This window comes from Neltuma alba, unplaced genomic scaffold (genome assembly GCF_004799145.2).
Source record: "Neltuma alba isolate B1F8T4 unplaced genomic scaffold, ASM479914v2 tig00010620_pilon, whole genome shotgun sequence".
NCBI classification, from domain to species: domain Eukaryota; kingdom Viridiplantae; phylum Streptophyta; class Magnoliopsida; order Fabales; family Fabaceae; genus Neltuma; species Neltuma alba.
The window spans coordinates 68,559-91,575 of record NW_021635476.1 but is presented as its reverse complement, the minus strand read 5'-3'; the positions used below and the strand labels follow the sequence as shown (position 1 = coordinate 91,575).

At 33.8% G+C, this 23,017-nt stretch overlaps 2 protein-coding genes across 2 annotated transcripts; both read right to left on the bottom strand.

Moving 5' to 3' along the window:
* Positions 1-307: 307 nt before the first annotated feature.
* LOC114757711 (anthocyanidin 3-O-glucosyltransferase 5-like) lies at positions 308-8,116 on the bottom strand. The gene is made up of 3 exons (XM_028946784.1): positions 7,960-8,116; positions 1,372-2,747; positions 308-499 (listed from the first exon to the last, which is right to left on the bottom strand). The coding sequence occupies exons 1-3, from the start codon at positions 8,114-8,116 to the stop codon at positions 308-310; spliced, it is 1,725 nt and encodes a 574-aa protein (XP_028802617.1).
* Positions 8,117-8,695: 579 nt separating this feature from the next.
* On the bottom strand, positions 8,696-13,292 carry LOC114757710 (UDP-glycosyltransferase 72E2-like). Its single transcript, XM_028946783.1, has 2 exons — positions 12,390-13,292; positions 8,696-9,325 (listed from the first exon to the last, which is right to left on the bottom strand). The coding sequence occupies exons 1-2, from the start codon at positions 13,290-13,292 to the stop codon at positions 8,696-8,698; spliced, it is 1,533 nt and encodes a 510-aa protein (XP_028802616.1).
* Between the last annotated feature and the right edge of the window lie 9,725 nt (positions 13,293-23,017).

Genomic DNA, 23,017 nt, shown 5'->3' with positions numbered 1-23,017 from the left:
CAACTTAATTAGTCCTTTTTGCATTATTTGATTATTAATTAATTTAATATGTTTTATTTTGAATTATCACTTTAGAGGGGTAAAATTGTTATATTTTGATTTAATTGTGATTAATAGATTTTTAAGGATAATTAATGCTACCTTATTCTTGAATTTTGTTTTCAGGTTTTTGGAAGATTTAAAAATAAAAATAAAAATAAAAAAGAGAAAAAAAGAAAAAAATCTAATAAAAAATAATAAATTAAAAAAAGAAAAAATAATAATAAAAAGGGGAGCAAAACGCAACTAATTCAACTGTTGATCATCTTCATATTCGGTGAGAAGCAGCAGACCGAAGGGAGAGGCACGAGCTTGACGGCGGAGAGTAAGATGACAGAGCGAACCAGAGGGAGAACACGAGACGAGCAGGGGAGCTCAATGGAACATCCATCATCTTCCTCTTCTCCTTCTTGGCGTCAAGATAACCAGCGTGAAGAGGACCAGTGACGGCGATGTGAAACTAGTACATGGAAGATCTATAACCCACCCATCACATCAAGATATAGTACTTGCAACGTACATCCACACCTACCAACGCTAATCATTGCAATCACATTTTGTGATTTTTAAGGATTAGTAGCTAATATCTTTGAACTTGGCGGGAAAAAAAAATTGTGTGACTTTCTGATTTTACAATTCACTGAAATTAGTGATCACTTGCGTCTAAAATTAAAAGCTTGCGCACAAGTCGGTGCAATTAAGAAGGGCAATATATGTTTTTTTTAAAAATAACTATCATATATTTGCCCCGTATTTAAAATAAGGGTTAAGGTGTAAATTTATTATAAGAGCTTTGGGTACTTAAAAGTTTTTCTAAGATATAAAATTTGCCCCAAAAATTTAAATTGTAGTAATATTGTCTTCTACCATAAAACATACTAACAATCAATAGCATTATTTTAATGGCTAATGTTAGTTTCTTAATAGTAGAGAGCAACATATTGCTATGATTTTAAATTTTTAAGATAAATTTACATTAAAAAAAATTCAGGTACCATATGCTCTTGTGTGAAAATTTTTAGAATAAATTTACACATTAACACTTTAAAATAAAATAACGAGACTTTACAATTTTTGCTTATATAATTAGAATAAGAGGGAGCGCATGCATGTGTGCAAATATAAATTTCGAACACCAAAATTTGTTTTATAGGTGTTAAGTCCTTTATTGGTTGATCAAAATACATTTATGTTTTATTTAATGATACCAATACAATTATTAATATGTTGGTATATACTAATATTCCAGCATCTAATTAATCACATCCGCAAAGAAGACAAATTTTGATTTTCTTTCACCGCACATTGATATTTTCGCTCATATAGATGAACCTTACAATAGTTGGCCAGTTGATAAATAGAGTCAAAAGATGATCCAGCCTCAGACAAAGCCATTTTTGCACTACGTTGAAGCTTTTTAACCCTTTCCCTCATGCACACACCTTCTTCTTCCACCATCACTCTTCTTATCAGCCTCTGTATTTCCTCTCTCTTCACCACCTCTGCTTTATTCCCACCCGTCTTCACCCTCACCGCCACCCCCATCTCCTCTGTCAGCGCCGCCGCGTTCATCTTCTGCTCCGCGTACAACGGCCACGCTATCATCGGCACACCATTGGTTATCGCTTCAAACGTCGAGTTCCAGCCACAGTGAGTCAAGAATGCCCCGACTGAAGAATGTTCTAGAATCTCTGACTGTGGGGCCCACATGGGGACCACAAGTCCTAACTCGTGGGTCCTACTCAAGAATTTCTCCAGCACGCTATCTCTGTTATTTTCTCCATACTCAAGCCTGAAGTATGAACCATGATTTTTTTCTTTATGTGGTGGTCGAACCACCCAAATGAATCTCTGTTGGCCTAACTCCAAACCATAAGCTATTTCTTCCATTTGTGCCTCCGACATGGTCCCGCCACTCCCGAACGACACGAAAATAACTGACTCAGCCGGTTGCCGATCTAGCCAACTTAAAACCAGATCATGATCCTTCTCGGTTCGGTTTGAATTGATGCCTCTCACTAACGGTCCGACCGGATAAATCTTTCCTCTTATAGCTTCACCACTTAATAAAGCTTTAAGTGTCGTTGGCTCAAGTTCTTGCCATGTGTTCACCAGAATCCCATCAGCGTCAGCTGTGTTCGTACACATTTTCATGAAGCCTTCGAACACCATTGGTTCATCTTTAAGCAACAATGGTTCCATGGTGTCCTCGAACTTAACCGGCTTACAACCCGGAATCTGTAGCGGTTCATGGTGTTTAACATGCCGGTCTAGCTGCTCCTTGTGGATGATAGGAATGTTTACATGAAGAGCAAGAACCCATGCACTGGAAGTGAAAAACACAAACCTAAGCATCTTGAGGTCGCGTGCCATAGTAAAAGCATTAGTGCCAAACATGTCAACAATGAGGGCTATTGGAAGAACTTTCATTGAGAGAATAGCAGAACGAAGCAGTGGGAGTGACTCGTCCATTGTGAACCTGATTCGAGTTCCTAATTGTGAGTTTAGTGCACCGAGTCTGCTAGAGACATCTACAGGTGGGAGTACGACAACGTTTAGCCCAGTGCTTTTAGGGTTTGAAGCTTGTTGGACTATCTGTGAATGTGTGGTTGGGGAATCCACAGTCACAACAAAGATGGTAACTTCAAAGCCATGATGAGAAATCAGACGTTTACCAAGCTCAAGCATTGGAATGAGGTGGCCCATTCCTGGGCCACGAAACAATGCAACATTAGGATTAAGTCTAGTTATCATGATCTTGGGAAGAAGAGAGAAGAAGAAGAAGAAGAATATGAAAGGAGACACTTGACTTAAAACTTGTTTGTGACTCCGATTGCTTGGCTTGCTTCAAATCACTAGTATTTATAGCCTCGTTTTAGCATACGTAGGCGGTGACAAGAAATTTCATGGCTCATACGGCAAAAGAAAGAAAGAAAATTAATGGCTCATATAATCTTTTATCTGAGTCGTGAAATCAAATATCAAAATTCTATTATTCAATTTCAGTTTGACATTTACTTCTATACATCATAGGGTTTAGGTAATTTTAATTACAGAGAACTTCTTTGAAGTAATCTTTTGTTAACGTTTCTCTCAACATACACTTACAATTAACATCTTTAAAGAAAGTTGTTTTTCAAATCAACTCATCCAAATGAATAATGCGGCACTCGATTAAGTTTTATTATATATGTATTTATATGGATATATTACTATTTTTTAATATATTCTTGGGTTAAACAAAAACAAATAAACTATACATGGAATTGTGTTAGACTCATAGGTCCCTTTTGGTACGAAACATTAAAAATAGGGAATAAAGTTGAGATTGAGAGTGCGAAACTATATTAAAAAGGCGTCTAGCTTGAGTAATTTTGTGATACTGTCTCTGGTTCTAAATATAAGAGCTAGTTAACTAATTTGAATAAATTAAAAAATAAGTTAAGCTAGTTATATGTAATAAATAAGTATTATTTTTCCTAAAATATCCTTACTAATCAAGCTTATTTGTTAAAACTACCATTATTAGAATGACCACCTTGGGAAAAAAATAAATAAATATGAGAGATAAAATAGATTGGGGTGTTATATTTAGGATTAAAATAAAAATCAAACGATATCTTATATTAAAGATCGGAGGTACTACTTGGGATTAGACAAACCCATATATATGGGATTGAGAAATATTATGAGGGGAGGAGGTATTCTTTAATCTTATTTACATGAGATTGCCTAATCTCATGTGATGAGAAATTATTTATGCTAAACATCATTTTAATATATGTTTTCAACCCTAATCTCAGTCCTTACTCCTCATTTTCAATGTTTGGTACCAAACATGACCAATGGGTTTTATGGATTGCCAATTAGCCATGTTTACTACCTAAACTAGCCTAAGGGTTAATAAAGATGAGACTTATTGCTATATGAAGTGGTCCAGACATTTTTATGCTCAACTATGGGTTTCTATGATCAGTTAAGTTGGGGCCTAACTATGTTAGTTATAACAACCCGTGACTAACCACAAATCTTAGCTGTGATAATTTTGAAAGCCTGGTTGTCATTTCTAAAATATCCCTCTGATCCTACTTATAAAATGTAGAAAGAATGTTCTTTTTGTCTTATTTATAAATTACTTTACTAAATTTAATTTTAACATGAATGTATTATTTTATTTTCATTTATTATTGTGTAGATTTTTTTTTGTGACAAGTGTATGTATTAAGTCAGTATAAAACTAAAAAGTCATTAAATTTTAAGACAGAGTAAATGGAGGTTTAATGTTTTTATTGGTTTTGATCAAATATATTAGAAGTAATTTATAAATAGGATCAAAGGAATATTGATTAAGTCTTACTCTTCTGGTCCTATTTATAAAGTGTTTTCAATATGTTTCACATAGAATAAAGAAAATCTTAAACTATATTAACTCTCCACTAAAATATAATAATTTTTTAACTTTATTCTTGTTTAATAATAAAAAAACAATTATCTACACTATGATAAATGGAAGACAAAATAGTATACGTTTATACTAAAAATTTAATAGAGTGACTTATAAATATGACCAAGAAAAACCTTCTCCCCCTATCTTATAAATAGAACCAGAGGAGTATTTAATTTTAACCATGCTTTCAATTTTATAGTAGAATTACATATTCTACATGATGATGCATATACTATGAATTTCTATCTTGTTAAGGTTAAAAATGTTTCGTTTAGTTTCTATGTTTTATGGTAGTAAGTATGGCTTAAATAGGATTGCATATTCCACAGGGTTGAAATGCACATGGTGATGATCACCTAATTAAATGTGAGTTTAGAGTCATGCGCTACTTGCATTCCTCTTTCATTTTAATTCTGTTCAATGTGAGCCAAACCTAACGTCTTTATCTCTCCAAGGTCCGCTACTCTACAAAACTAGATAGCTAAAATCACCTATCCTTTTTAGCTCTTACCCTCTCCTATCTTTACTACTCCCTCCCTCCCATTTTAACTTATTTATGAGCTTTAAATTTAGAAAAGGTATATAGTGTATTTCACAAACTTCAATTTGAGTTAATTCACATTCAATGTATTTTTTTAAATGTTGTCCTTAGTTATTATTCTTTCAACGTTTAATATATTTTTTCAATATTGTCCTTAATTATTATTATCTCTCATTTGCTATACTCCCTCTTATGATATTTCTCCATACATTTTCTTTCATTCTTTTTCTCATTTATTATAAAAACATATTTGAATATAAAAATATATTTCTTATTTTTTATTGCTTTTAACCGATTTTTTATTATTTACAAATTACTTATTTAAAGTTTATAACAAGAATTTGATTTGAAGGGAGCATAAGTCATATTTAAGCGTCTCAACGTAACCAAAGAAATGTAGCTGACTCATTAACTTTGTTTAAAAATAATTTTTTTTCTAACTCTACCTCTCCTTAAGAACATAGAGATTCACTACATCAATTTTTAACTATTATCCTAATAAATTGTACTCCTCTGATTTGAAATATAAGACACATTTTGTAATGCAGTTAGGTCTTATATTAATAATCAAAGGAGTAATAAGTATAACATTTTAAAAACAGTTAATTAATGACACACTTAGTGACCAATATATAGAACCATTAATTTCTTTCGGAAAGCGTCTTATATAAAATACGAAAGGGAGTTCGTTTATCGCTTATATATGATTGTGTAAAGAAATATTCTATATAGTTAGAGTCTATTGAATGTTTAGAGAAAGTATATGAGCGCATTTGTTACTATACATTATTGACTCAAAACCTTAAAGTGTTAATTAAGTTAATGGATCTTTTTTTGTTTACTTAATCTTCTTTCATTCTAATTATATTTTAATGTAAGACCAAGTAGCTAGTACTTTTCTTGTTTTAAAGTCAACTAAAGATAAATCTAGAATATTACTTGTGATTTTCTTTTAATATTTTGTTGGATTTTGAGATAATGAGGGTAGAGCTCCGCGTTATGCCGAACTTGTTTGCATTGTTTTAAGATCATCTAAGTTGTTCTATTAATTTCAGTAGCCATGCCGTGCCTAGCTCCATTTGTCAAACAAAAATTATAAGAGACAGTTTATAAAGTAATTACACTACAAATTAATGTTATATTTAGGATGAAAGATAGCAATACATTGGATCACTTATCTGGGAGGAAGCCAGCATCCAAATATATGTCGCCACGGGGAGTTCCATTAAAGAGGAGGTATTTGAGGCTTCAAGAATATGGAGGCTAATCACCTTAGCTTCCAGTCTGGTGGTATGAAAGTTTCTCTGTAAATGAGAGGTCGTGGGGTTCAATACTGCCTGCAATTTCAGGCTATTGATACATGTCCCTCCAATTTTTCTTTTTTGTTTTTTTCAAAGAACATAAAGGCATTGACCCTGACCTGGCTTTTGACTTTGCATCAATTTTAAGTGATTTTTGCAATATGTGAGAGAAATTTTGTTTTATACACAAGAGAGCTTTTTTTTTTTTTTAAGTGATTACGAGGGCTTAATTAGTTTTGGGTTTGGAGTTTGGACCTCAATTTTTGGTGCAACAGGATGCTCTCAAAAACATGTTTGGGTAGCCTATAAAATAAATAACTTCTTTCCCTTTTTGCGGACAAAAATTGACACATTTTAGAGAAAACGATGAAACTGTGGGGGAAGAACTCAAGGATCCCAAAGCAGATCCGTCCCTGCAAATGATCATGAGCTTATTATACTAAGATTTCAAAATATGTGAATTCAAATATATAAACGGAAATTATAAAGTATATAATTAATTTTTTTAATGTGTAAAATTTAATATGTGTAAAATTATTTTATGAATAATATTTTTTTAAAATAAATTAAATTACGCTCCCCAGTCTAAGATTTTGGCTCTGTCACCGCAATTATCATCCGCAAATGATCAAAAGATCACAATTATATTGGCCAGAACGTTTGATGATTTGATAAAATGAAACCACGATAAGAATTGATAAAAGGCTAGACCCATTTGATTCAGTGCTTATCAGATTTAATATCCATTTTTTTTGGGTCCTCGGCATGAATTGTCTAAATTTATATAAAAATTGAGGCACATCAAATTGTGTTTTTTTGCCAAAAAATTGTTTTATTTTTCTGAATTGTGGCATTTATTCTAGGATTAATGTGCAAATTTATCTCTCACATTATTTTTTATGTGCATTTAATATCCTGATATTCTTAGTGATGTAATTTTACCTATGATCTTATTTTCTTTTTTGTGTACCCAGCACAAGACACCTAATCTTTAGGATGTTGAATGTAACTAAAAAAAAATAACATCAGGATGTTAGGTGAGAAATATAATGAGGGTAAATTTTAAACATTTACAATTTATTTTATTGTGAAAAGAATTATATAATGCAAAACGAAAATAACTAGATGTGAATATTTCTCACGTATTACATAGTACTACCTCCAGTGCTCAATATAAGACCTTGTTTGATTTTTATTTTGGCCATAAATATAATACCTCAATCCAATTTATCTCTCGTATTTATATTTTTTTTTTCTAATTTAATCTTTCTAATAGTGATAGTGCTAGTCAATACAATTGATTAGCAATGATATTTTATGAAAGACAACACCTATTCATTACAAATAACTAACCTAACTTATTTTTTTAATCTCTTTAAATTAGTTAACTAGCTCTTATAATTAGGACATGAGGCAGTATACAAGGATTAACTTTGAAATTAAAATGACTTCGGTAAACTTTATTATATATTAATGGATTTATGTTGACACATCATTATATACATTTGAAATTCATATCCACTTGAGATTTTTGGCCAATTGATGAAAAGAGTTAAAAGACGATCCACCCTCCGACAAAGCTAGTTTTGCACTCTGTTTAAGTTCTTTAACCCTCTCTCTCATGCACGCACCTTCTTCCACCATTACTCTCCTTATCAGCCTCTGTATTTCATTCCTCTCCACCACCTCTGCTTTATTCCCACCGTTCTTCACCCTCACCGCCACCCCCAGCTCCTCCGTTAGCGCTGCTGCGTTCATCTTCTGCTTCGCATACATCGGCCACGCCATCATCGGCACACCATTGATGATCGCTTCAAGCGTAGAGTTCCAGCGACAATGTGTCATGAATGCCCCAACCGAAGAATGTTCTAGAATCTCTGACTGTGGGGCTCACGTGGGAACCACAAGTCCAAGCCGGTGGCTCCTGTTCAAGAAGTTCGCTAGCAAGCTGTCTGTGTTTTTACCGTCCCCCAGCTTGAACAATGAACCGTGATTCGTAGCGGTTTTCTCTCCATGTGGCGGTCGAACCACCCAAATGAATCTCTGTTGACTTAACTCCAAACCGTAAGCTATTTCTTCCATTTGTGCCTCTGACATGGTCCCACCACTTCCAAATGACACAAAAATAACCGACTCGGCTGGTTGCCGATCTAGCCAACTCAAAACTTGATCATGATCCATCTTAGTCCGGTTCGGATTCACGCCTCTCACTAACGGTCCAACCGGATAAATCTTTTCCTTAATAATCCCACTTCTTAAAGTTCGAACCACGCTAGTCTCAAGGGCTTCCCATGTATTAACCAAAACTCCATCAGCGTTTATTATATCTGATCCTATTTGTAAGAACATCTCGTGCTCCATTGGTACTTAATCTTTAAGCAATAACGGTTCCATGGTGTCTTCGAACCGAAGCGGTTTACAACCCGGAATGGGAAGCGGTTCATGGAGTTTCACATGCCTGTCTAACAGTTCCTTCTCCATAACTGGAACATGCACAGCAAGAGCAAGAACCCATGCACTGGAAGTGAAAAACACGTAGGTAAGCATCTCGAGGTCACGTGCCATGGCGAAAGCATCAGTGCCGAACAAATCAACGATGAGAGCTATTGGACGAAGCTTCATTGAGAGAAAAGCAGAGCGAAGAAGTGGGAGCGCTTCCTCCATTGTTAACCTGATTCGAGCTCCGAACTGTGATGAGTTCAATGGCTTGAGCTTGCTGGAAACATCTACAGGTGGGAGTACGATGACGTTTAGGGCGGCAGCGGTTTTAGGGTTTGATGAAGTTTGGTGGACTATCTGCGAATGTGTGGTTGAAGAATCAGTGGTCACAATGAAGATGGTAACGTCGAAGCCATCATTAGACATCAGACACTTGCCCAGCTCAAGCATTGGAATGAGATGGCCGATTCCTGGGCTGCAGAGCAAAGCAACGCTAGGGTTTCCGACAGTTAAGACCATGTTGATGGTGTTGGAGAAGATGAAGGTAGAAGAACTTGTCTATGGAAGAAGAGACGAGAGACTCGAAGCTCACTTGCATATTCTTCAAATAATCACTGGTATTTATAGGAATGGTGCTAGACTCAATAGAGTTTTATGGATTGCCAATTAGCCACGTTTACTGTCTAAACTGACCTAAAGCTTAATAAAGATGAGACTTATTGCTATATGAAGTGGTCCAGATATTTTTATGCTCAACTATGGGTTTATATAATCAGTTAAGTTGTGGCCTAACCATGTTAGTTATTACAACACGTAACTAACCACAAATCTTAGCTGCGATAATTTTGAAAGCCTGGTTGTCACTAGAACTTACCTAGGATTTCTAAATTACCTAGAAAGAATGTTCTTTTTATCTTATTTATAAATTACTTTACTAAATTTAATTTTAACATGAATGTATCATTTCATCTTCATTTATCATTGTGTAGATTATTACTTTTTCAACAAGTATATATATTAAGTAAGGATCAAGTTGAAAAATCATTAAATTTTAAGGTAGAGTGAATGAGGTTTAATGTTTTTATTGGTTTTGAGCAAGTATATTAGAAGTAATTTATAAACAAGATTGAAGGAATATTGATTCGAAGGAATATTGATTAAGTCTTACTCTTCTAGTCCTATTTATAAGGCACTTTTAGCATGTCACACATAGATTAAAGAAAACCTTAAATTGCATTAATTATCCATTAAAAGATAACAACTTTTTAACTGTACCCTTATTTAATATATACATATTTTAAAAAAAATTATCTATGTTATGATAAATAAATGACAAAATAATATATTTATACTAAAAATTTAAAGAAATAACTTGTGAATATAATCAAGAAAAACCTTCTCCCTCCACCTTAAGAACCAGAGGACTATTTAATTTTAACCACGTTTTCAATGTTATAGTAGTATTAGATATTCCACATGATGATGCATATACTATGAATTTCTTTGTTCTTAAGGTTACAATGTTTCGTTTAATTTCTTTTTTTTTAATAGTAGTAAGTATGGTTTAAATAGGATTGCATATTCCACATGGTCGAAATGCACATGGCGATGATCACCTAATTAAATGAGAGTTTAGAATCATGTGCTGCTTGTACTCCTCTTTCATTTTAATTCTGTTCAGTTTGAGCCAAACCTAACGTCTTTTTCACTCCAAGGTCAGCTAATCTACAAAACTAGATAGCGAAAATCACCTTTCCTTTTTACTCTTACTCTATCCTATCTTTACTACTCCCTCCCTCCCATTTTGATTTATTTATAAGCTTTGAATTTAAAAAAAGGTATATAATTCATTTTATAAGCTTCAATTTGAGTTAATCTTAACATTTAGTATATTTTTTTCGGTGTTATCCTTAATTATTATTCTCTCTCCTTTGCTATACTCCAAGAAACAAAAAATCAGACAGAACACTAAAATCGGTTGAGGTAGTGGTTTAAAGGTTAGTTAGTTAGATCGAGGTCAACTCAGAGTCAAACTGATCTTATTAAAATAATATAATTTAATTAAAAATAATAAAATACGATAATATTAATAATCATTAACAACAAAATACAAGAAAACAAAGCAATAGTTTGATTGTAATAATAACAAAGTACAACAACATTGAAAATTTTGACCTTTACAATTTATCAATAACTAAAATTAATAATCATTGATACCAAAATCATTATTAAAATTCACTCAAATCTATAGTGACTGAGATATTAGAAGCTAAATAAAGAAAAATGGGACTGATAGCAACAAAACCATCCAATCAGTTCATCCCCAGTTCATACTATTTTTTAGAGGGTTTCACTAGTTCACCCCGATTCATTGATGAGGAGGAGGAGGAGGTTGAGGAAGAGAGAATCGAATCTCGCTTGTATAGTTTTCGCTTGCTTGGCTTTGCTTCAAATAGTCACTGGTATTTATGGGCTGAGAGAGAATACGTGTTGGCAGTTTAGTTTAATTGTGAAAAGGGAATTATAAGGGGGAAAAAACTCTATGGAAGGATGATGAATTATAACATTCATTTCTTATAGGAAAGTGAATTATAATATTTTAGGTAGATATTGATATAAAAAGTTGAAAAAAAAAACTCTAAAAGACGCGACTAGCTCTACATGTATGCACAGTTATTAATTAATACGTTAATTGCTTTAATATATTTTGGCCAAAAAATTGCTTTAATATATAGATCTAAAAATTAAGCCAGAAGGACGTGACTCAATATATGTTTGTCAAGAATGAATCATTCTAAGAAGTCTTTTTTGTTTTTGTCTCTTTTAGGAATCAACCTTAAAATGGCATATGACTGTAATATTCTAGGTGCAATGAATCTAGAAAATTCCAACAAAAAAAATATATTCTTGTCACAGGCAATGGCTTACTAATAAGGAATTCATGAGAAAGTTGATTTGGGTAGAAAGACAATAAATCCAATTTGATTGAGGCTCAACCAAAAGAAAAAAGTTAATTAATTATCTGAACACACACACATATACACACACGCATGTATAAAAAAAAAAAAGCACACACACATATATACACGTAATACCTCATGTCTTTAATATAAAAGTTATTTGGAAATTCAATTTGATCCTAAATATAATATCTCAATTCACTTGGTCTCTAATATTTATTTATTTTGCCTCGAAGTAATACACATGATTAATATGAATATTTTAAGAGAGACAACATCTATTTATTACAAAATAACTAACTCAACTAATTTGTTCAATTTTTAGAAATTAATTTGTAGCTTTTATAGGATTATTAGAAGTAGGAGATACACACACACACACATATATATATGGAATGGTAAAACAATGATTACATACATCAAACTTATACACTAATCACTTCAAGAGAGGTGCATGAATTGCCTAGTTTTTTAGGTATGTCAACCTGAAAAACTGGAAAAGGCATGACTCTAAAATACATTTATATTTTATTTAATAATACCAATACATATATCAATATGTTACATACTAATATTCCATCATCTAATTCACACACCCGCAAAGAAGAGAAATTTTGATTATCTTTCCTGACACATTGTGATTTTTGCTCACGCAGATGAACCTTACAATAGTTGGCCAGTTGATAAATAGAGTCAAAAGATGATCCAGCCTCAGACAAAGTCATTTTTGCGCCACGTTGAAGCTTTTTAACCCTTTCCCTCATGTACACACCTTGTTCTTCCACCATCACTCTTCTTGTCAGCCTCTGTATTTCCTCTCTCTTCACCACCTCTGCTTTATTCCCACCCCTCTTCACCCTCACCGCCACCCCCATCTCCTCTGTCAGCGCCGCCGCGTTCATCTTCTGCTCCGCGTACAACTGCCACGCTATCATCGGCACACCATTGGTTATCGCTTCAAACATCGAGTTCCAGCCACAGTGACTCATGAATGCCCCGACTGAAGAATGTTCTAGAATCTCCAACTGTGGGGCCCACATGGGGACCATAAGCCCTAACTCGTGGGTCCTACTCAGGAATTTCTCTAGCAAGCTATCTGTGTTGTTTTCTCCATACTCAAGCTTGAAGTATGAACCATGATTTGCACTGGTTTTTTCTTTATGTGGCGGCCGAACCACCCAAATGAATCTCTGCTGGCTTAACTCCAAAACATAAGCCATTGCCGATCTAGCCATTAATGGCTTAACTTCCATTAGTGCCTCCGACATGGTCCCACCACTCCCAAACGACACGAAAATAACTGACTCAGCCGGTTGCCGATCTAGCCAACTTAAAACCAGATCATGATCCTTCTCGGTTCGGTTTGAATTGATGCCTCTCACTAACAGTCCGACCGGATAAATCTTTCCCCTTATAGCTTCACCACTTAATAAAGCTTTAAGTGTCGTTGGCTCAAGTTCTTGCCATGTGTTCACTAGAATCCCATCAGCGTCAACTATGTTCATACATATTTTCATGAAGCCCTCAAACACCATTGGTTCATCTTTAAGCAACAATGGTTCCATGGTGACCTCGAACTGAATCGGTTTACAGCCCGGAATCTGCAGCGGTTCATGGTGTTTTACATGCCGGTCTAGCTGCTCCTTGTGGATGATGGGAATGTTTACATGAAGAGCAAGAACCCATGCACTGGAAGTAAAAGACACAAACCGAGCATCTTGAGGTCGCGTGCCATAGTAAAAGCATTAGTGCCAAACATGTCAACAATGAGGGCTATTGGAAGAAATTTCATTGAGAGAATGGCAGAACGAAGAAGCGGGAGCGACTCGCCCATTGTGAACCTGATTTGATTTCCTAGTTGTGAGTTTAGTGCACCGAGGTTGCTAGAGACATCTACGGGTGGGAGTACGACAACGTTTAGGCCAGTGTTTTTAGGGTTTGAAGCTTGTTGGATTATCTGTGAATGTGTGGTTGACGAATACATAGTCACAACAAAGATGGTAACTTCAAAGCCATGATGAGAAATCAGACGTTTACCAAGCTCAAGCATTGGAATGAGGTGGCCCATATTCCTGGGCCACAAAACAATGCAAAATTAGGATTAAGTCTAGTTATCATGACCTTGGGAAGAAGAGAGAAGAAGAAGAATATGAAAGGAGACACTTGACTTAAAACTTGCTTGTAATTCTGATTGCTTGGCTTGCTTCAAATCACTAGTATTTATAGCCTCGTTTTAGCATATGTAGAGCATGTTTGAATCACAATTACAAGCGCCAAAAGCTCATTGGAAATGATAAAATTAAGGTTGCAAACTGAGTTGGACAAAGATTGTTATTCGGCTGGGCTAACTTTTTCGACCAACTTCTGGTCTTCAATCTCAGTTGGACTCAATAGAAAAAAATTTGACTTTTCAAACTGCGGTTTCAAACAGTAATTATTAAAAATGAGCATTACAGATTTACCCTCATATTTTCCCCCTGTCTCATCTTCTTCATTAGCATAATGAGCTTTTATTTAGACTAAATGAATTTTAATTTATACTCATGTTTTTCCATTATGTATATTTAATTAATTATCTACAATGTGCTTTCAAATTTTTCTTCTTAATAAATATTTTTATTTTATAATTTCACGAATAAACTATTTATATTTTATCATAATAATTTTACGTATTTTTTAAACTATTGTCACATTAAAAATATAAAATTTGAAATATTACTATTCAATAAAGTTCATGTCCTTTTCAGTCATTTTACAACTAAACTAACTTTTCTATTAATCATCCAAATAACTTTCAACTTTTTCAATTGACTTTTTAAAAACACCTATCTAAACATACACTAATTGACTTTTACTCTAATTTCAGTTACAAAAATCACTTGAGCTAGAAATCAGTTTTGCCTAATGCTAATCTAAACATACCCGTAGGCAGTGACAAGAAATTTCATGCTCATGCAGCCAAAAAAAAAAAAGAAAAAAGAAAAAAACAAAGAAAGAAAATTAATGGCTCATATCATCTTTTATCTAAGTTGTGAAATCAATTATCAAAATTTTATTATTCAATTTCAGTTTGACATTTACTTCTATATATCACAGGGTTTAGGTAATTTTAATTACCGAGAACTTCTTCGAAGTAATCTTTTGTTAATGTTTCTCTCAACATACACTTACAATTAACAACTTTAAAAGAAAGTTGTTTTACAAATCAACTCATCCAAATGAATAATGCGGCAGTCGATAAGTTTTATTATATATGTATTTATATTGATATATTACTATTTTTTAATATATTCTTGGGTTGAAAAAAAAACAAATAAACTATATATGGAATGGTGTTAGACTCATAGGTCCGTTTAGCACAAAGCATTAAAAATAAGGAATAAAAATTGAGATTGAGAGCGCAAAACTATATTAGAAAGGTGTTTAGCATGAGTGATTATGTGATATATAGTACCTCTTGTCCTAAATATAAGAACTAGTTGATTAATTTGAGTAAATTAAAAAAATAAGTTAAGTTAGTTATATGTAATAAATAAGTATTATTTTTTCTAAAATATTTTTACTAATTGAGTTTATTTGCTAGAACTACCATTATTAGAAGGATTATCTTTGAAAAAAAAACAAATAAATATGAGAGACAAAGTGGGTTAAAGTCTTGTATTTAGGACCAAAATAAAAGTTAAACAAAATCTTATATTAAAGTCAAACAAACCCATATATATGGGATTGGGGAATATCATGAGGGAAGGTGGTATTCTTTAATCCTATCTGTGTGGGATTGTCTAATCTCATATGATATGCTAAACATCATTTTAATATATGTTTTCAACCCTAATCTCAGTCCTTACTTCTTATTTTTAATGTTTGGTACCAAAAGTAACCAATGGGTTTTATGGATTGCAAATTAGCCACGTTTACTGCCTAAACTAGCCTAGAGGTTAATAAAGATGAGACTTGTTGCTGTATGAAGTGGTCCAGACATCTTTATCTCAACTATGGGTTTCTATGATCAGTTAAGTTGTGGCCTAACCATGTTAGTTATAACAACCCGTGACTAACCACAAATCTTAACTGCGATAATTTTGAAAGCCTGGTTGTCACTAGAACTTACCTAAGATTTCTAAATACTCCTGTGATCCTACTTATAAAATGTAGAAAGAATGTTTTTTTTTGGTCTTATTTATAAGTTGCTTTACTAAATTTAATTTTAACATTAATATATTATTTTATTTTTATTTATTATTTTGTAGATTTTTTTTTTTGACAAGTGTATGCATTAAGTAAGTCTAAAATTAAAAAGTCTTTAAATTTTAAGGCAGAGTGAATGAGGTTTAATGTTTTTATTGGTTTCGATCAAATATATTGGACGTAATTTATAAATAGGATCGAAGGAATATTGATTAAGTCTTACTCTTCTGTCCTATTTATAAAGCATTTTCAGTATGTTTCGTATAGAATAAAAAAAATTTGAAACTACATTAACTCTCAACTAAAATATAATAAATTTTTAACTTTATTCTTATTTAATATATACACATTTTAAAAAATAATTATCCACATTATGATAAATGGAAGACAAAATAGTGTGTTTATACTAAAAATTTAATGGAGTAACTTATAAATATGACCAAGAAAAACTTTTTCTCTCTACCTTATAAATAGAATTAGAGGAGTATTTAATTTTAACCATGCTTTCAATTTTATAGTAGTATTACATATTCTACATGATGATGCATATACTCTGAATTTCTATGTTGTTAAGGTTAAAATGTTTCATTTAATTTCTATGTTTTATGGTAGCAAGTATGGCTTAAATAGGATTGCATAGTCCACATGGTTGAAATGCACATGGTGATGATCACCTAATTAAATGTAAGTTTAGAATCATGTGCTGCTTATATTCCTCTTTCATTTTAATTCTGTTCAATGTGAGCCAAACCTTACGTCTTTATCTCTCCAAGGTCCACTGCTCTACAAAACTAGATCGCTAAAATCACCTATCCTTTTTAGCTCTTAACCTCTCCTATCTTTACTACTCCCTCCCTCCCATTTTAATCTATTATAAGAACATATTTAAATATAAAAATATATTTCTTACTTATTTATTGTTTTTAACTGATTTTTTATTATTTACAAATTAATTATTTAAAGCTTACAACAAGAATTTGATTTGAAGGGAGCATAAGTCATATTTAAGCGTCTCACCATAGCCAAGGAGATGCAGTTGACTCATTAACTTTGTTTAAAAATAATTTTTTTTCTAACTCTACCTCTCCTTAAGAACATAGAGATTCACTATATCAATTTTTAAGTATTATCATAATAAATTGTACTCCTCTAATTTAAAATATAAGACCCATTTTGTAGTGCAGTTAGGTCTTATATAATAACTGAAGGAGTAATAAGAATAACATTTTAAAAAAGTTAATTAATGACACACTTAGTGACCAATATAGAGAACCATTAATTTCTTTTAAAAAGCGTCTTATATAAAATACCAAAGGGAGTTCGTTTATCGCTTATATATGATTATTTAAGGAAATATTCTATATAGTTAGAGTCTATTGAATTTTTAGAGAAAATGTATGAGCGCATTTGTTACTATACATTATTGACTCAAAACCTTAAAGTATTAATTAATTTAATAGATCTTTTCTTTGTTTATTTAATCTTCTTTCATTCTAATTATATTTAATGCAAGACTAATTAGCTACTACTTTTCTTGTTTTAAAGTCAACTAAAGATAAATCTAGAATATTACTTGTGATTTTCTTTTAATTTTTTGTTGGATTTTGAGATAATGAGGGTAGAGCTCCTCGTTATACCGAACTTGTTTGCATTGTTTTAAGATCATCTACATTGTTCTATTAATTTCAATAGCCATGCACACTACACAAAAATTGACTTTCAGCGGCGATAAAAGTCGCCACTGAAAGTCTTCAACGACGACAAGTCGTCGCTGAAAAGTCGTTGCTGTAGCAGCTATGGCTGAAAACTTTCAGTGGTGACTAAAAAAGTGGCCGCTGAAAGATACTTGCAGTGGCGACTTTTAGAAGTTTCGGATGTCGCCGCGGAAAAGTCTTTCGGCGGCGACAATAATGTCGCCGCTGAAAGACACTTTTGGAATGTCGTCGCTGAAAGACTTTTCAGCGGCAACAAATGTCGTCGCCGAAAGTGTTTTCCGCGGTGACTTTTTTGTCGCCGCTGAAAGTAATGCCTAAGAAGAATTGGCTTCACCAACGCCACGTCATCGTCGCCGGCCACCACATCATCGTCACTGGCTGCCACTTCATCACCGCCGGTGCCATGTCATTGTCACCAGCCGCCACATCATTACTGTCGGTTGCCACGTCATCATCATCGACGGCCACGTCATCACCACCAACCACCACGTCATTACCACATCACTCATTCTCGCCACATCATCATTCAAATATTTTCACCTTAAATGTGTATTCTTCAAGGTTCAAACTCGTGACTGCCTCCTTTCGTGTCCAATCTTCTTGCCGCTGAGCCAGATTGAATTTGTTTATTAATATTGTAAAATAAAATATATATTATTATATTACACTTTCAACGACGACAAAAAAAGTCGTCGCTGAAGGTCCACTTTCGGCATCACAGCTAAAAGTCTTAGTTTCAGCAGCGAACTTTCAGCGGCGACTTTTTTTGTCGCTGCCGAAAGTCGTCGCCTAAAGTCTGTTTTTTTGTAGTGGCAGTGCCTAGCTCCATTTTTCATCTAAATTGTTCTATTAATTTCAGTAGCCATGCGGTACGTAGCTCCATTTTTCAAACAAAAGTTATCTAGCATATGCTATTATCAACTAATTTGAGTTCGAATGAAATTAGGTTCTAATTAAGAGAAATATTTCTTAACAAGTTTTTTTTGTCTCATTTACAAAATTGAAACTCAAAATCTTGTTTGACAACTATCCTCTGTTCTAAATATAAAATCTACTCTATAAAGTAATTACACTATAAATTAAATTTTATATCTAGGATCGGAGATAGTAACTGATTAGTAATACACTGGATCATTTATATGAGGAGGAAGCCAGCATCCAAATGTATGTCGCCAGGGAGAGTTCCATAATGTGATGTGATGTGATGTGTCTGTTTGGGAGAGGGGGCACATAGATTAAAGAGGAGGTATTTAAGCTTCTAGAATGTGGAGGCTAATCACCTTTTAGTTTGGTGGTATGGAAGTTTCTCTGTAAATAGGAGGTCGTTGGGTTCAATCCTGCCTACAATTTCAGGCTATTAATATGTGTCCCTCCAAATTTTCTTTTAAAAAAAGAAAGAAAGAACATAAAGGTATTGACCTTGACCTACCTTTTGACATTACATCACTCTATTTTAAGTGATTTTGTACCATATAAGATAAGTATGTGAGAAAAATTTTATTTCATGGAATTAGTTTTGGGTTTGGAGTTTGGACCTCAATTTTTGGTGCACAGGATGCTCTCAAAAAACATGTTAGGCCAGCCTGTAAAATAAATAACTTCTTTCCCTTTTTCCGAACAAAAATTGACACATTTTAGAGAAAACGATGAAACTGTGGGGGAAGAATTCAAGGACCCCAAAACAGATCCGTCCCTGGCTCCCTGCAAACGATCATGAGCTTATTATACGACGATTTCAAAATCTGTGAATTCAAACGTATAAAAGGCAATTATAAAGTATATAATTATTTAATGTTTAACATTTAAATTATTATTTTATGAATAATGAATTTTTCTAAACAAAATAAATTACCCCAATCTAAGATTTTGGCTCTTTCACCGCAATTATCACGTGCAAATGATCAAGAGATCACAATTATATTGGCCAGAACGTTTGGTGATTTGATAAATTGAAACCACAATAAGAATTGATAAAAGGCTAGACCCATTTGATTCAGTGCTCATCAGATTCAATTTCCATTTTTTTTTTCGGTCCTCGGCATGAATTGTCTAAATTTATATGTAAGTTTAGGCACATCAGATTGTTTTTTTTTTTTTTGCCAAAAAATTGTGTTTTATTTTGCTGAATTTTTGCATTTATTCTAGGATAAATGTGCAAATTTATCTCTCATATTATTTCTTTAGTGCATCTAACAGCATGATATTTTTAGTGATGTAATTTTACTTATGATCTTATTTTTCTTTTTTGTGTACCCAGCCTAGTATCCATAATCTTTAGGATGTTGAATACAACTAAAAAAAATAGCATCAGAGTGTTAGGTGAAATATGATCAGGGTAAATTTTACACATTTACCATTTATTTTATTCCAACAAAAACTATAATGCAAAACGAAGATAACTAGGTATGAATATTTCTCATGTACTACATAATACATAGAGGATTAAGTTTGAAATTAAAATGACTTCAGTAAACTTTATTATATATATTAATGGATTCATATTGACACATCATCATATATAATTGGAAATTCATATCGACTTGAGATTTTTGGCCAATTGATGAAAAGAGTGAAAAGATGATCCACCCTCTGACCAAGCCATTTTTGCACTCCGTTGAAGCTTTTTAACCCTTCCCTTTGTGCACACACCTTCTTCTTCAACCATCACTTTTCTTATCACCCTCTGGATTTCATTCCTCTCCACCACCCCTGCTTTATTCCCACCGTTCTTCACCCTCACCGCCACCCCCAGCTCCTCCGTTAGCGCCGCCGCGTTCATCTTCTGCTCCGCGTATATCGGCTACGCTATCATCAGCACACCATTGGTGATCGCTTCAAGCGTGGAGTTCCAGCCACAATGTGTAATGAATGCCCCGACCGAAGAATGTTCTAGAATCTCCGACTGTGGGGGCCAAATGGGGACCACAAGTCCAAGCTCGTGGGTCCTATTCAAGAATGTCTGTGGCAAGCTGTCTGTGTTTTTACCATTCTCCAGCTTGAAGAATGAACCGTGATTCGTGACGGCTTTGTCTCCATGGGGCGGTCGAACCACCCAAATGAATCTCTGTTGACTAAACTCCAAACCTTAAGCTATTTCTTCCATTTGTGCCTCTGGCATGGTCCCACCACTTCCAACGCACAAAAATAACCTACTCGGTTGGTTGCCGGTCTAGCCAACTCAAAACTTGATCATGGTCCATCTTAGTCCGGTTCGGATCCGCGCCTTTCACTAGCGGTCCAACCGGATAAATCTTTCCCTTAATAATCCCGCTTCTTAAAGTTTGAACCATGCTAGTCTCAAGGTCTTCCCATGTATTAACCAAAACTCCATCAGTGTTTCTTATGTTTGATCCCATTTGTAAGAACATCTCATGATCCATTGGTAATTCATCTTTAAGCAATAACGGTTCCAAGGTGTCTTCAAACCGAAGCGGTTTACAACCCGGAATGGGAAGCGGTTCATGGAGTTTCACGTGCCTGTCTACCAGTTACTTCTCCATAACTGAAACATGCACAATAAGAGCAAGAACCCACGCACGAGAAGTGAAAAACACGTAGGTAAGCATCTCGAGGTCACGTGCCATGGCGAAAGCATCAGTGCCGAACAAATCAACGATGAGAGCTATTGGACGAAGCTTCATTGAGAGAAAAGCAGAGCGAAGAAGTGGGAGCGCTTCCTCCATTGTTAACCTGATTCGAGCTCCGAACTGTGATGAGTTCAATGGCTTGAGCTTGCTGGAAACATCTACAGGTGGGAGTACGATGACGTTTAGGGCGGCAGCGGTTTTAGGGTTTGATGAAGTTTGTTGGATTATCTGTGAATTTGTGGTTGAAGAATCAGTGGTCATAATGAAAAAGGTGACATCGAAGCCATGATTAGAAATCAGAAATTTGCCAAACTCAAGCATTGGAATGAGATGGCCCATTCCTGGGCTACAGAGCAAAGCAACGCTAGGGTTTGAAGCGGTTACGTTGGCGGAGGAGGAGGAGAAGAAGAAGAAGGTAGGAGAACTTGTATATGGAAGAAGAGACGAGCGACTTGAAACTCACTTGAATAATGCAGTACGGGTGTTCACGGGACAGGACCTGTAACAGGCCCGTCCTGGTCCGGTCTTAGTGAACAGAGATAGAATAGGATTTTTGTCTCGTGTCTCGTCCCGGTTCTGTCTTGGTCTCTACGGAATTGGAACGGGACTGGAACTTCCTGCTTCCCATTTTTTTTAAAAAAATACTATAATTTTTTATATGATTTTTTTTATGTTATAATGCTTATTTTTTATTGGACTTGTAAAAATAAAAACATTGTAAGCAAATATTATGTAGAAAGCTCAATTATATAATATAAAAAAAGGTGTAAAAATAATACTGTAAAAAAAAATACCATAAAAGAAACACTATATGATGACTTTGTGAATTATTTTATTGAGAAAGAAAATTTTGTTGAGAAAATATTACAACTTAAGAGCTAAAAATCACTATAAAAGCAATAATTATTATTAATAAGTAAATTGAATAATCTAATAATAATTATTAATAAATAATTTTTAGAAGGAAAAAAAACCCGGGACATACGATCCCATCCCGCATCCCGTCCTGTCCCACCTTGTTCTTGTCTCATCCCGAACTTATTAGTACCGGGACGGGACAAATTGAACACCCCTATAATGTGGCACTCAATAAGTTTTACTCCTCCGGTTCTAAATATAAGACCCTTATACTGAGACTCTTATACTAGTGTGTATAAGGGTCTTATATTTAGGATTAGAAGAGTATTATATATGCATTTATATTGATATATCATCACCTTCGGTCCTAATTATAAGACCTCATTTGTAGTCTACAAATGAGATGTTATCATTAGGACCAAAGATAGTACTAGTTTTTTAATATATTCTTGAGTTGAAAAAAATAAGGCTAAAATATGCATTTAGTCTTTTAACTTTATGTAAGATTTCACTTTGGTCCCTTAACTTTAAAAATATATTTTTAGTTCTTTAGTCTCAAAATTGTTAGTCTTAAATGATGATTTTTTGTAACAATCATGGTTATTTTTAATATTAAACTTAACATGTTAGCATTTAATAACGTTTTATCAATATTTAAAAGTTTAATGTCATTATTTTTTGTTAACAGGAGGAAACTAAAAATTTACTTTTTAAAATTAAGGGACCAAAGTGAAACCATATGTCAAGCTAAAGGACTAAAATACACTTCAGCCAGAAGACAAATGAACTATATATGGAATGGTGCTAGACTCAGAGAGTTTTATGGATTGCCAATTAATCACGTTTACTGCCTAAACTAGCCTAAAGCTTGATAAAGATGAGCCTTATTCCTATATGAATTGGTCCAGACATTTTTGTACTCAGCTTATGGGTGTCTATAAT